Source organism: Sus scrofa, chromosome 8, assembly GCF_000003025.6.
Source record: "Sus scrofa isolate TJ Tabasco breed Duroc chromosome 8, Sscrofa11.1, whole genome shotgun sequence".
Lineage (NCBI taxonomy): Eukaryota > Metazoa > Chordata > Mammalia > Artiodactyla > Suidae > Sus > Sus scrofa.
In genome coordinates, this window is record NC_010450.4 from 34,744,554 (window position 1) to 34,760,002 (window position 15,449).

A 15,449-nucleotide genomic window follows, 5' to 3' on the forward strand; every position below is an offset into this window, starting at 1 on the left:
AGAGTTTTATATAGAAGTTTTAGTCTAAGTCAACTTTAAATTTTGGAGTGCTCTTTTCTTCAGGGAAGAGTTCTCATTCTAGTTTCTTCCCTTGATCCTCATGTAACCCCAATTGTGGCCAGCCAGGATCTAAGCTCTGGTGAAAATATAATGATTTGAGAGTATCAGATCATAAGCTTCTTTCCAAGGGCAATAGTAATAATTTGTTTTCTTGACTATGTTAAACTTTGAGTCAAATTCTTGGTGTGTGGTAAGTGTCTGATAGACTATTACTGAAATAGGTTCTAATTTAGATAGACTATTATAGAAATAGGTTCTAATTTACTGTGGTTATAAGGATAGAAAATGTTACTGGCATCACTTCTCTTTTTGTGGAAAAATGAAGATGAGATAGTTCTAATTTATTAAATTCTTGCCATAGCAATTCTATTTGAAGTTTTGTGTTGGGAAAAAATAGAGCACAGTGTGAAGCAGTCTTCAGATCTATTCCCTAACCTTTACTGCTGGGTTTTATACCACATGGGGATCACGTCTATTAAATTACGTATCTTGCATTCCCTTGCCAACTGGCTTCCACTCATATTGGGACAATGGAAAGTGTTTGTGGGAAATTGGAATGTGGGAAGCTAGGACAATTTCTCACCACTCTCTTTTCTTTGGGAGTTTTTTTTTTTTTTTTTTTTTTTTTTTTTAATGGGCACACCCATTGCACATGGAAGATTCTGGGACAGGTATTGAATCTGAGCCACAGCTGCAACCTATGCCACAGGTGTGCATCCCCAGATCCTTTAACCCACTGCACTGGCCGGGGATCAAACCTGTGTCTCTGCAGTGACCCAAGCATTGCACTTGGAATCTTAACCCACTGTACTACAGCAAGAACTCCTGGGAGGCAACTTTGGAGATGACTCTTTAGGGGCTCTAGTTCTTTCTGGACAGCTTATTTCTCTCTATTCCAAATTCCCCATCTGACAGCACTGGTTCTGGATTCTGGTAGGATTACTACCTTCCTTTCTCTCTTCATCACCAGGAGGGATGGTGATGCTTTACTTTAATTCATTTAAATCTTCTCTACGATGTTATTATTATCTCCATTATCCCTCAGGTCACATGAGTGGTAAACAGTAGAGATGGGATTTGAACTACAGCAACCCAACCACCAAATTTTATCCCTGTAACCAGTGTGGTACAGCTATACAAAGCCATGATGCGACTACCAACATTTCCAAAATGAAATGACAAGTTTGAGAGTAGCAGAGTTTCATGTTTTGCTATAGCCTGGTAGGTTATTTGAGATAAATGATACATTTGGATTTTCTTTCATAGTCCACTGTAGATGGGATTTTATACAATAGTAGAGTGAGAAACCTAAAAATATGTCCAAAGTGAATGAAGATTTTTAATTTTGAATAATGCTTGTTTCCCTATATTACCCTGAAAGAAAAGTTACTACCAGTGTGGCTCAACTTCTATTTCAACTAACCCCAAAGGAGACTGAGGTCCATAATTCTTGAAGATAATTTGACCCTCTCTCAGCCTACTCTTTAGAGAAATTTTGTGATATGTATGTAATTCTTTCTGTGGAGATGCTGAGACAAAAACTGTGTGGCTTATGATAAAAGCTTATTTTCACATATGCAACCAGGAGGAAATCTCTTGTCACTCAGGCTGACCTTTCAGCTTGCTATTGACATTTCTGTCTCATAATTTGTAAGAGGTAACTTCCCAATTGTATTTGGAAAGACTTTAAATCTGGTTGTCAGCTAAAATAAAATTCTAGTGTATTCTCAGATGAAATCTTTTTATCTTGCGGGCTAAGGGTTTATTAATCAATACCAAGGCTATCTGGACAAGACTCTACTTTCATTTTGAATTATGTTAAGTCTCTAACTTGTCAACATGAAGGCAGAACATTACCATTCTCCAGTTTGGGATTTTAAAGGAAAATTGAAGACAATGTTACAATTGAATATTTTAAAAGAAGAGTCAATAGAGATCAAAGGATTCTAGCATATTTTCCTTTTTTTAATAAATACATAAAGCTCTTTACCATTTCCCTCAATTATTTTGATTAGCATGATAGTAAGATCTTTCAGAGCATCATTATACCAATTTTCACAGCCTGATGTAAGGACTTATTTCACGGAAATAATCATGACTAGCATTAATAGATGAAGTCAGTGCCATAACACAAGAAAGATTATAAGGCATATTTACACCATCTTAACATACAGAACACCATACACAGACACAAAAAAATCACAGATCCAGAACAAATAAAATTCAGTCTCCTAGATAGCTTACATTTATAGGCTTGGCCTGAACCATTTTTTTTTTTTTTTGCTTTTTTTTTTTTGTAATTTTTTTCTTTCTAAGCAACAAACGGAACTTCCCTATGTCTTGTGATTTATTTGTAATGTTGTGCTCATGCAAAAATAATACTTGTTTTATTGCATTTAACATTTAAACAGTTTTGGATCTGAATCTCAAAACCATCATCTAACATTTTACTTGATGTTGCTTCAATCATGTTGTCACTATATTTGGAGTGACAGGATAAATCGCTTTTGGTGAGTTACAAAATGACAAACATATCCGGTTGACCACAGTTCAAAAATCAAGATTCTAAGCTTCTTGATCATGCACAGTTTACTTTCATTCTTGCAAAATGGTTTGAATCAGATACACCATTTGATTCAACATTTATGAGTTTGCTTTTTTTAAATCATATTTCCAAAAAACAACAACAACAAAAAGAATGAAAGAAAATACTGTCCCACATCCACTGTTCACAAAAAGGAAGAGCAGCAAGAATCACACTGACCATTGTTAGTACACAGCCAGGTGGTATAACACCGTAGTAAACATTGAACGTCATTGAAATACGGCAGGAATGTGATAATTACTATAACCCATACTTCTGCAACAGTTCAGACTGCCACTGGCGTTTGCGCTCTGGAAAATAATCTGGAATGTGGATTTTTTTAAAATCCTGAATACATTTTTTCATTTCTTCTTCCACACTTAGCTTCTCACAGACTTTCTTTTTGGAAAGATTTGTTTCCCGGGACTTGCTGATGAGTGTCTGAAAGAGTTCACTGTTTCTGCGTTTGTCTGGTGGGGGCATCCATTGCACAGGAGCTTTTTTGGAAGGACGATCCAATGTTAAGGTGTTAGGTTGGTGAGCTGTCGCCTGCTGGGCACTGGGTGGGTTATCCTGGGGTGTGCTTGCCTCCGAGTGGCTGTCACAGCTGGAAGTGGAGAGCTCGTTACAGGAAGTCCCGCTCTCACTTCCTTTATCTGTGACTTTGTCGTGTTTCCTATCTTCATGCTCTTGTTTAGGTGATACTATTTTCTGTGGTGGTCCTAAAAAGAAAAAAATAAAAAGAGTAAAAAAAATTGATTAAGAGGTAGGAAGGTCAAATTAAATAAGCTTTATAAATTTTACATTAAACCAAGAACATTCATCTGAAGAAAAGTGCTGTTTGTGGCACTAGTTTATATTTGAGGAATTAAATATGACACCCGGTATTGTCAGTGTACATTGAACCACAGGAGCATGCTGATTGATTCTTTATAATGAAAAAACTGGGAATGTTTGCTTGATGAGCATGTATGCCATAATAGAGTATCAGTAACTTTATGCTAAAAAAGGTTATTTTAGTTTCTAGTTGCTGAAATCTGAAAAAGATAAGATATATGAAGGTTTTGTTAATCTCATAACTATTTCATTAGACAGTTCATTTCTGTTCTAGCTAATGTCATTAGGTGCCCTTTTGCATATATATTTTACCACTGTAAGAGCAGAAAGTACCATTGCTCTATTTTACAAAGCAGCAATATTCTTCAGGCCCAGAAGTGCAATAGCATCATTTATGCTTCCGAGTGGGAGGCTGGTTTAAATCTTATCCTCAGTCTCTTAATCTTGTTTCCTGTCTATTTCCTTGGAGAGACTTATGAAAGTGCTGTAAGATATATATGTGCCTAATATTATACTGAAAAAATATAGTTGAAATATAGGATTCTCTTAAAATACAAGGTTTACCATTTGAGGCAAATTACCTAGGAGGACAATTTTCAGAAAGTGATAGTTTGCCAAGATAATTATTTCAAATACACAAACCGTTTATTTCCAAGAGGGAGCATCTTTTATTCTCCTTGACTTTGCTGTGGGATTAGGACCTCCATCTAACATTTATTGAAAACCACCACATACCCAGAACTATAATAAAACCTTGATTAACTATTCAGAAATATAGGTTGCCCAAATCTTATTTTTTGTGTGTGTAGTCAACTTTTATGAACACATTATATAAATCAGAATTGCAAGGAAGGGCCTCAATATTTTTAAGCAAATATTATTTGCTAGGATATTCTACTGTCAGCCAGAGTTGAGAATAACTGGTTTAACTCCTAGCATCTCAGCCTTAGCCACGCATGGAATTACGTGGAAAGCTTAGATTACCGATGTTTTAGTCTAACCTCCAGACATCCTGCTTTAATGAGATGCCACCTGGCCATTGGGTCATTTAATAGATCCAGGTGATTTCAACATGCAGTCATGATTATGAGCCTTTCCTCCTTCTGATATATACGAATTGAGCTAATAACCGATATAAATAGTTTATATTGCTCAGAGGGTAGGGAAACAAACCAACAAAAATACTTTTCATAAGAGCACCTACTATGCACAACCCATTGTTGGAAGCTATCACCAATTTTCCTAGTTAAAGTCAGAAGAAAAACATTCATACCAGATATTTAGTTGAGTGGGATTAAAAATTTTAAAAGACTTTAGAACCCTTTGGAATTATGACGATATTCTATATCTTGAATGTAATGTTAGACACAGGACTGCATACATTTGTGAAAACTGATAGAATTACAGAGCTAAAATGAGTGTTTCTGTATGTAAACTATACCTGAATTAACCTAACCCAAACAAAAAATCCAAAAAACCTTAAAGAATATGTACCTATTTGAGAGAAGATCTTAACCACAATTTCATACTTCTTTAGTCTGCATTACAGTAAAAAAAAATGAGCAAATGCAGATGCTCATGAAAGCTTGGTAAGAAAGTGCACTGATACATTTCAGAAGTATTTGCAACCATGGTTTAAAGAAAACAGAAACCAACATTTGTTTCCTTTAAGCCTCTGTCATTTTCATTTATGGTAAGAGAGAAAGAGGGTGAATCTGCAGGATGAGGAGCAGAGAAAATACACATCCTAACACTCCTTGCTGATTTACCCATGCCCATTCCGCACCTTCCATGTCCTTAGTGCTGATGGACACAAACCGTGTCCTTAGGCTCCCCTGCCTTTTGATTTTCAGCTGGACTCAGCCACTGATAAAGACTGGCAAGACAATGAACTCATCTGACCTCAACCCAAGATTTCTGTGATCTGGTTGAGTCTTTGGACCAAGAGGCATAGCCCTGTCTGGCAGCTCTCTCCACCTCCTTCTCACCCCCCCCCCACTTCCCGCTGCCACCCCTCTTTCCAGATTCCATTCAGCTAGGCTCACATCTTTAGGCCTACAGGTGTTAACCATTTCCACTGTCACTGGCACAAGGATATTGCCTACACAGTTATAAACTGATAATATTAAACTTTTTTTGAATTACGCCATTCTCTTTTTTTTCCTGGGATCCCGACTAATAGACCCACACTGGTCATCAATCATCCATGGACTAGTAGGATGTTACTTGCAAGGTCAAGTTTTTTTAGTGATGCCAGGTTTTAGTGGCAATACCATTGAAAAGGAGGGAGTCTGAGGTCCTTGTGAACAGGAATCAAATACTATTGCTCTCTGGCCAGTTGTGGCCTTGAGCAAGATACTTAGCTCCTCTAAGCCTCAATTTCCTTATCTGTAAAATGTTCGAAGTAGTACTTTCCTCATAGGGTTATTTCGAGATTGAATAAAATGCCATACTAAAGGGTCTAGTACAGTAATTCTCAACACTGAGAGTACATGACTGTAATTTTTTAAAATGTACAGATGTTCAGGCTCATCTCTGGAGATTCTAAGGCTGCTGAACAGTTTGTATGTGTGTGTTTGTATGGAGGTCAGGGTGGTGGAGGAGTTGCGGCATCTGCTTACCTAATGATCTGAATGGCCGAATGAGATCCCAAGTTAGCATGATGCCCACCAGCCTCATACAGCGTAGGATGTGAATAAATGATTTTGACCCTTTCTGTCAATCTTCTGCATTACTTTAACCAGAAATCTCTAAAGAGGAATCTATGATTTTCATTCCCAATAATGACTAAAGGATTAAAGTGCAAATACCTGGGAAAACCAATTTACATGTAAGGATAAATGAATGATGAGAAATCATTTTCTGTTAGTAGGCAGGGGGATAGTGCATTAGATAGAGATACCCAGGCAGAGAAGTAATAACATCAGAGCAGAAGACAGTATAGAAAGAGGATACTAGGTACCGTAGAAGCAAATGGCTCATTCTGTTTTATTTTTCGTTTTTTTTTTTTTTTAATTTTTTCCTTCTTACAGCCACACTGTAAGAAGTGTGGCATATGGAAGTTCTTGGGCCAGGATTAAATCAGCTGCAGGCCTACACCACAGCTATGGCAATGCCAGATCCTAGCTGCATCTGTGACCTATGCCACAGCTTGTGGCAACCCTGCAGCCTTAACCCACTGAGCGAGGCCAGGGATTGAACCCACATCCTCATGGCCACTATGTTGGGTTCTTAAACCCCTGAGCCACATCAGGAACTCCCTCATTCTGTTTTTACTTACTGGGGAAAAATGCTTAACAATACAGGCAGGGAGGACACACAGTTATATAAAGCCTATGTATTAACTAGATAAATTATATACAGTTCTTATACCTAATGGCATTACAGTTTATTTATGGGAATAAGACTCCTCCCTATTCCATCCCCAAAATACACACACACACAAATGCAGACTCCACAAATACAGTAGGATGCAACATACATATGATAGGAATGGATTGCTCCTATAGTAGAAGATGGGAAGCTCAAGGAAGGCTTCTGTGAAGAAGGCATTGATCAGTTTAGTCAATGGAATTTTACTGAGCACTACTACATGACAGGCACTGTGCAGGGAGGCACATAGTGGGTGCTCCTATGAAGTGCACAGGCTATCTTATGGCATCTTATGACACTGTTTAAAATGCATGAAAAAAATTTTTTAAAAAAGGGGGGGAGTTCCTTTCATGGTGCAGTGAAAACAAATCTGACTAGGACCCATGAGTTTGCAAGTTCGATCCCTGGCCTTGCTCAGTGGGTTAAGGATCCAGTGTTGCCATGAGCTGTGGTGTAGGGTGCAAACGCAGCTTGGATCTGGTGTTGCTGTGGCTCTGGCATAGACTGGCAGCTACAGCTTCGATTAGACCCCTAGCCTGGGAACCTCTGTATGCCGCAGGTGCACCCCAAACAGACAAAAGACAAAAAAAAATGCATGAGACACTTTAGAATATCTCTCTCTGTAGACTTTGTACTCTATGAAAAAAAGGTATGTGGGAACCTGAATTTACTATAGTCTTAAAAATCACTATTTTTTTTCCAAAAAAGAAGTTAGAATAGGTGCAGATATTAATAAGAATTAATATACACTTTTATTTCTCATTCCTCTGACTTCTTAGCTATCTTTGGCAATCAAGGCACCAAATAGGTTTAGATGTTTACTTCGGAGAAAATTCATAACTTTATTTTGTCTACACTTTTTTGTTTGTTGTATAATTCATGTATAGCACTGTCTTAGTGCCTGTTACACAACATAGTGATACAATATTTCTAGGCATTTTCAAATGGTCATCACAGTAAGTCTAGCTAGTTATAAAATGTTACCATACAAAGATATTAGGTAGTTATTGACTATATTCCTCACGCTGTACATTTCATACATGTGACTCATTTATTTTGCAACTAGAAGTTGGTACCTCTTAATCTCCCTCACCTATTTCTCTCGTCCCCAATCCTGTCCCTCTGGAAAACACCTGTTTCTCTCCTCTCCTAATCCCACCCCTCTGGAAAACAGCTGTTTGTTCTCTATATCTATAACTCTGTTTGGTTATGTTTGATCATTTGTTTTGTTTTTATTTTCAGAACCTGAATATAAACAAAACCATACAGTATTTGTATTTCTTTGTCTAATTTATTTCACTTAGCATAATACCCTCCAGGTCCAACCATGTTGTTGCAAATGGCAAAATTTAATTCTTTTTATGGCTGAATAATAGTCCATTGTATATGTATTACATCTTTATTCATTCATATATTAATTGGCACTTAGGTTGCTTCCATATCTTGGCCATTATAAATAATGCTGCAATGAATGTAGGACTGCATATACCTTTTCTTTCTTTCTTTTTTTTTTCTTCTTAGGACCCCACCTGTAGCACACAGAAATTCCCAGTCTAGGGGTCGAATCAGAGCTGCAGCTGCCAGCCTACACTGCAGCCATAGCAATGCCAGATCCGAGCCACATCTGCAACCTACACTGCAGCCTGTTGCAACGCTGGATCCTTATCCCACTGAGCAAGGCCAGGGATCAAACCTGCAACCTCATGGATACTAGTTGAGTTCTTAACCTACTGGGCCACAATAGGAACTCTGCATATATCTTTTCTAATTAATGTTTTTGTTTTCTTGGGATAAATATCCAGGAGTGAAATTGCTGGATCATATGGTAACTCTATTTTTAATTTTTTAAATAGCAAATTTTTGAATGTATAGAACACTATGATAGTTTTCTGTATATATCATTAAGGATTATAGTCCCTTTTTTATTCATGTCAGAATTTTTGATAATGCATATTATTATGCTATTTGATTAAGCATACTTAAAACATTACTGATAATGTAGTGGATTTAAATTGGGACTGAATGCAGTAATAAAGTGATTTATATGTTTTTTATGACATGAACTTTAAGAAAAATAAATGAATTAAGAGGAAATAATGATCTACTCTGGTTGCTTAGGTTTCTTGTGGATGCCTGCTAATAGAAGGCTTCCAGGGATAATTTAAAACCTTATATCATTCCATTTAATGATTCAAACCCACTTGAAGTGCCTTAAACACAACATGAATAATAATTTAAATAACACTAAATGCTGCATATATGGGAACAGCATGATTGTCAGAAACATGTTTCTCTTCAATTCGGAACAGAAACCCATATATACCTAAGTGATCTTCCTAAAAGTATTTTGCCCTTTAGGAGTTACATCACCAATCAGACAGTATAAGAAAAGAAAATGAAATGTGATTTGGTGGCTTAATCAGCTGGGCTTTCTTCCATCACATAAAGACTAATGACTGGTTATTAGAGTGGGCAACAAATCAGTGAAAAACCAAATCTCATACCTAATTAAGATTTAACTTTTAAAAGTTCAATACATACATACAGATAGAAACTTTTCAAAAAGTTTTTGGAATTGAATTTCCCATTTTTCATTTGGATATTTGCCATTAAATTGACTAAGACTTTCATCCAGGAGTTGATTGTCTTTTAGGGGAAATTATAATCTTACCTAGGAGACCTGCAAGCCAGCTACCTAGGTCCTACTGCTCCTCAATTTTAAAAGGCACATAACTAGGGTAGTTCTGGGTCTAAGACTATTGCCATAGTTTTTCTCAGAACATACAGGCATTTTCAAATGAAGTCTACGTGTACAGCTGCACACTTGAAAAAACTTTTTATTCTAATCTCTTTACCTGCCTAGTGATGATAAAAAAGACAGGATATGTAAAATGTGTCTGCAACAGGCACAATTCTCAGAAGGAAAATTACCCTTTAATAGTACTCAACTCAATGGTGTGTGAATGGTTATGCGGTGCTTGAACAGAATGAACCAATCCATCTTAAATATTAGCACCACATGCCTCTAAGTATTAAGCAGTTAAGTCATAGAGGAAAAAAAAAAACCTCCATTTAAATTTGATAAACATTTTTTGAGCAACTATATGTACCAGGCATAGTGTTAGTTTCAAGAGGAAGGACATGCACACACACATGCGCACGTGCGCATGCATGTGCGCGCGCACACACACACAATCCCTGATATCAAGCAGTTCAGGTTTAGGGTGAAAAGCACACTAACAAAGCTATAACTAAAGTCTGAATGGGATGGGAAGGAGGAGTGGGAGTAAAGTGTGATTGGAAAGAGCTCAGGAAAAGGGATCATTTGTAGTTCATTGGTTAAAATTTGCATATAACCTATAGTCAGCCCTCCTTACATGTGGTTCCTCTGTATCTGTGATTCCTCCCTTACCCATGGTATGTCATAGTAAATTGTGACCTAAAGATCATATAGGAGATGTATTTATCTTAGACTGAAAAGGCTATTGAATGAATAAAAATTAATTTGTCTCTGAGAAAAAGAAAACTCATTTTTTAATATTTTTTATAATCTCTACCCTCATTACTTGACCACTTCCATTGTGAAGGTGAATACAAGAGAAAACTAAAGAAGGGTAATTTGAAAAGAGATATGTGTTGTGGGATTCTTTTTTTCCATACTGATGTGATTGGTCACTAACCCACTCTTGTTATTCTTCTTGTACCTGTTAACTTTTTACTATACTTATTTATTTACAGTGTCTTCCAGTCCTTACACTGTAAATGCCTTAAAGGTAGCATCTGTGCCTTTCCAGCCTACCATGAAGTCTTGATCAGAGTAATTGCTCAACCAAATTCATAAAGTAAAAATTATCTTCACTCCTCTGAATTTATACAGTATCTACTACAGACTATATTATTCATTTGGTACTTGGTATTCACTACATTTTATGTTACTAGATATTCACCCAAATGACCACAGTTATGCTCCTAGCATCCCCACACAAATGTCTGCTCCAAAGTCACATATTTAGGGTTCTATCTTCCTTAAAAGGGTTGTACATTTGACCTTTGAACAGCACGGAGATGAGGGGCACCAACCTTCCATGCAGCCAGCAAACACAAGAATAAATTATAGCCAGACATCCATGCTTGTTGTTCTTCTATATCCACAGTTGTGTATCTTCAAATTGTGTAGTACTGTGGCATTTATAATTGAAAAAATCTGCCTGTGAGTGGACCTGCACAGTTGAAATTCATGTTGTTCAAGGGTCAACTGTAATTTCCATTATGAGAGACTGTGTCTTAGGTTTCCTTGTATCACTTAGATCAGGAGGCTGGTTTGTTTCATCATTGAATCAAAGATACTAATAGACTAAAAAAGCAAATGTTATGTAGCACTAGAAAAAAATGTGAGAAAAAATATAGATTTAACGGAATATCCACTGAAGGAGGTTTCAAAAGTAATCTTATTGTCTTCCTCCCATTCTATAATTCTGTATCTCCCTGTTAGTTATTTCTGTTGATGATGTCCAAATCACCATTGTTTACCCAATGGAGTTATCTTTTACTTCCAATTATTTTCCAGGTCCTGTTAGTTCTACTCTTACAGTGGCTCTTGAATCTACTCCTTCATTTCTACTCCCATTTTCAACACTTACAACAGGTTTCTCATTATTTCTTACTGTCTCTTAACTAGTTCTCTGACTCCATTTTAGTCCCATTTCACTATTCTCTACACCACTGTTAAATAAATATTCCTAAAGTCTAATTCCATGTGCAAAAACCTTCTAAATTGTTCCTCTGTGCACAGAATGAATTTCACAGGTGGAAACTTCACATTTTGACACTGAGAACTGTCCTCAGTGTGACCCAAATAATTATCCAAGCCCACCATTTTTTAAAAAATAAAATTATTTTTAGGGGTATAGTTGATTTACAATGTTGAGTCAATTTCTGCTGTACAGCATAGTGGCCCAGTCATAAATATATATACGTGCTTTTTCTTATACTATCTTCCATCATGTTCTATCCTAAGAGATTAGATGATTAGATACAGTTTCCTGTGCTGTACAGTAGGACCTCATTGCTTATCCATTCTAAATGTAATAGTTTGCATCTACCAACCCCAAACTCCCAGTCCATCCAATCCCTCCCCCGTCCCCCTTGGCAACCACAAGTCTGTTCTCTATGTCTATGAGTCAGTTTCTGTTCTGTAGATAGGTTCATTTGTGCCACGTTTTATATTCCACATATAAGTGATATCATATGATATGTGTCTTTCTCTTTCTGACTTACTTCACTTAGTATGAGAAACTCTAGGTGCATCCATGTTGTTGCAGATGGCATTATTTTGTTCCTTTTTATGGCTGAGTAGTATTCCATTGAATATATGTACTACTCTTCTTAATACGTTCATCTGTCAATGGACATTTAGGTTGTTTCCATGTCTTGGCTATTGTGAATACTGCTGCAATGCATATTTCTTTTTGGATGAAGATTTTGTCCAGATATATGCCCAGGAATGGATTGCTACATCATATAGAAGTTCTATACTTAGTTTTCTGAGGAACCTCTATCCCAAGTCCATCCTTAATACTCTCCATTTTTTGGCCAAAATACACTCCTTGCTCCTAGTAAATGCCTTGCTTTATTCATGTCTATTTTCCTCCCTTTATATTGTATTCCTTCCTTTCTCCAAAAGAAAGGAACACTTTCCAAGCCTGTTCCAAATGATGCTTTCAGCAGAAGACATTCTATTTGCATATTTGGATGTGACTTGTTATTTCTTGCTCTCTTAATGACCTACTGCAGTTTGTTTGAATCTACCAAGTATTGAGCCAATTTTATCATAAATAATAGTTATTTCTATACTAATTTTAACCTGTATCCCCATGTTCTGCCCTAAAAGACACTCACACAAACACACCCACAACCTTTGTTAGTCACTACAGAACAGAAATTCTCTATTCATCTTTGTTATTTCCTGGAGCACAACTCCCATGACAAGGTTCATAATAATTCAGTGATTATTTGTTGAGCTGAATTAAGTGAAATTAGTATAATCTATAAAAGAATGTATAAGCAAATAGGGAATTGTTTTATCCCCAAAGAAGTTTTGTTTTATTTTAACTAAAAAAGATAAACCCAAGTATAACTAATCTTACAGGGTGTAACAAAAACAAACAAAAACAAGGGAGAAGGTATGAGCACTTAGCAAAAAGAGCTCTAAGAAGGATCTCACAGTTTCTCTAGGAAGTGAAAATAGTCCTTTGAGAAGGTCCCTTTGTTATCCCTTTAGGTTCTTAAAGAGAAATAAAAGCTATTGGAGAATCACATACAATAAGGAAAAACAATTTTTTTTGTTATGTGGAAGAATTCTGCATCACTTACATAATCGTGCCTGATGCTTGTCCTAAACATGTCTAGGAGAAAAGGTATTAGGTGTTCACTGTCTTTTCAGAGCCCTATCCCATATCACATGGTTACCCACACCTTGCAAGAAGTCTGTATTTAAAGCTGGTCTCCACATTTCACTACAGGAGCTAAGGTTCTCTGGCGCATATACCCATTTTGTATGTTAAACAAACAAACAAACAAACAAACAAACAAACAAGAACTCCAGAAAGATGCCCAGGCTCCTTTTGGATCCTGGAATTAAGACCTGCTCATTCTCAGGTTCCCACACCCAAATCTACCATACTTTATTATTGATGTCTGACTTTCTTCCCCACGAGCTAATGAAGCCACTGTCTAACGACCTCCTTTTTCACAGGCACCTACTGTTTAAGAGGGATAATTTATCTGGCTTTCAAATTTGTCAACACAAACCTACTCTTTGTTTCTTCCACATCTATAAACTGTGGATCACAACACCTACACGGTGCTGGGCAAGGGTTAATGAGGGGTTGTATCCACAACACATCTGATGGCTGTGGGAGGGATAAAAGAGTGCTCGATAAGTATAGGTTGGGGATGCGCTTATGGTGTGCTGAGTATAACAAATTGAAACGAAGAAGAAAAAAATGCTGGTTGTAAATTATCCCTGCCTATTATAAAATACTAAAGAAAAGCCTCTCCATGACAACAGAGGAAGCAGAATTTCTGAAAAGACCAAAAAAAAAAAAAAAAAAATTATAGGCTAATACTCTTCGGTTCCAGGAACAACGGTGATTGCAGGCAGAAAGTCATAGTTGAGGGGATTTTTATTTGTCAGATGTCTTCAGATTCGAGTGCTGTCCCACCAATAAATGTTTTCAAGTACTTCCAACAATGGCCACCGAGATGTAACTTCTTATAGCTGCCATACTATTCAGTGTGAATGCCACCTCTTTTCACTGTGAGATTTATAAAAGGGTGCCTGTTATAGAAGCAGCTCAGTGCACAATCACTACAGTGAATGGAAAAGAGAAACACATGCTCACAGCAGGGTTTAATTTCATACTGTGTGACAATAAAAAATTGCCTAGCCTTTGAAAATAGCAAAACCACGCTTGAAGTTCTGACACCTACTAGCCTTGTGCCAAAATCTGCCTTTGAGATTCATTTTTTCTATTGTGCTTAAGGATTAAAAACAGGGTATCTCCTTCCTAAAATTACTTCAAGGAAAGACGTGTATGAGGAAAAGCCTTACAAGAGGCTAAAAACTGGCCCCAGCAGGGCGGGGGCGGGGGGAGGAGCGTATTTGGTCCTCATTCCTGGAAGCTGTAAATGTAACTTCACATGACAAAACCCTAGCAGTTGTGATGAAGGATTGCGGGATGGTGAAAATATTCAGGATTATCCAATCGTCCCCTAAATCAAACACAGGTATCCTTGTAAGGGGGAGCGAGAGGGAGATTTGATACACAGACAGGAGGAGGAGGTGATGTGATCATAGAGTCAGAGAGATTGAATTGGTGTGGATGGAAGAGGCAAGCAATGGATTTTCCCCTTGAACCTCTAGAGGAAGAGGGGCACTGCTATCACCTTGGTTTCAACCCAGCAAAAATGACTTGGAGGTCAGACCTCTGGAACTGTGAGAGAATAAATTTCTGTTGTTTTAAGCCACCACATTTATCGTAATTGGTTAGAGCAGCTCTTGGAAACTAATACATATCTATTTAGTCTACTATCTGGCCTTGGTCAATGCTGAGTTGTGACATTTATATGTGAACACAATCTTTTCCTTAAAAACTGGATGATACTTTATCTGAACTACAGTATCTTAGTTTCTTGATTAAAATATAACCTCTTGCAGTCCCTTTCAGACTGTCATCCTATTTTTTTTCAGACTAATAGCTCTTCAGATTTTGCAAAACAGTGATCATATCTGGTCTAAGTTTTTCTCAATTATATAAATCAAACACTATTTCCATAATGAGGTTTATAGCCTCTTAATGACATCTCATCTGTTCCCACAATATATGCTTCTCCTTCTACAAACACACACACACAGACACACACACACAGACACTCTCTCTCATCCACCTCCTCCACTCTACATACACACATTATATATCCATATATCACAAACTCATTCCATACACATCTCTAGCACCTGAGCATTTTGTGAAGTTCTAGCATCAGATTTTACTGCTTTCTGGACATCTCCTAAATTTCAAATACCACATGCCGA

The 15,449-nt window shown here is 37.1% G+C and overlaps 1 protein-coding gene across 1 annotated transcript in view; it reads right to left on the minus strand.

The window, feature by feature from the left end:
* The window catches only part of KCTD8 (potassium channel tetramerization domain containing 8), a 260,307-nt gene continuing 245,513 nt past the window's right edge, over positions 656 to 15,449 (minus strand). Inside the window, exon 2 of the mRNA XM_021101161.1 lies at positions 656 to 3,366. Coding sequence (XP_020956820.1) covers positions 2,906 to 3,366 — 461 coding nt within the window. The 3' untranslated portion in view covers positions 656 to 2,905. The remainder of the gene's footprint in view (positions 3,367 to 15,449) is intronic.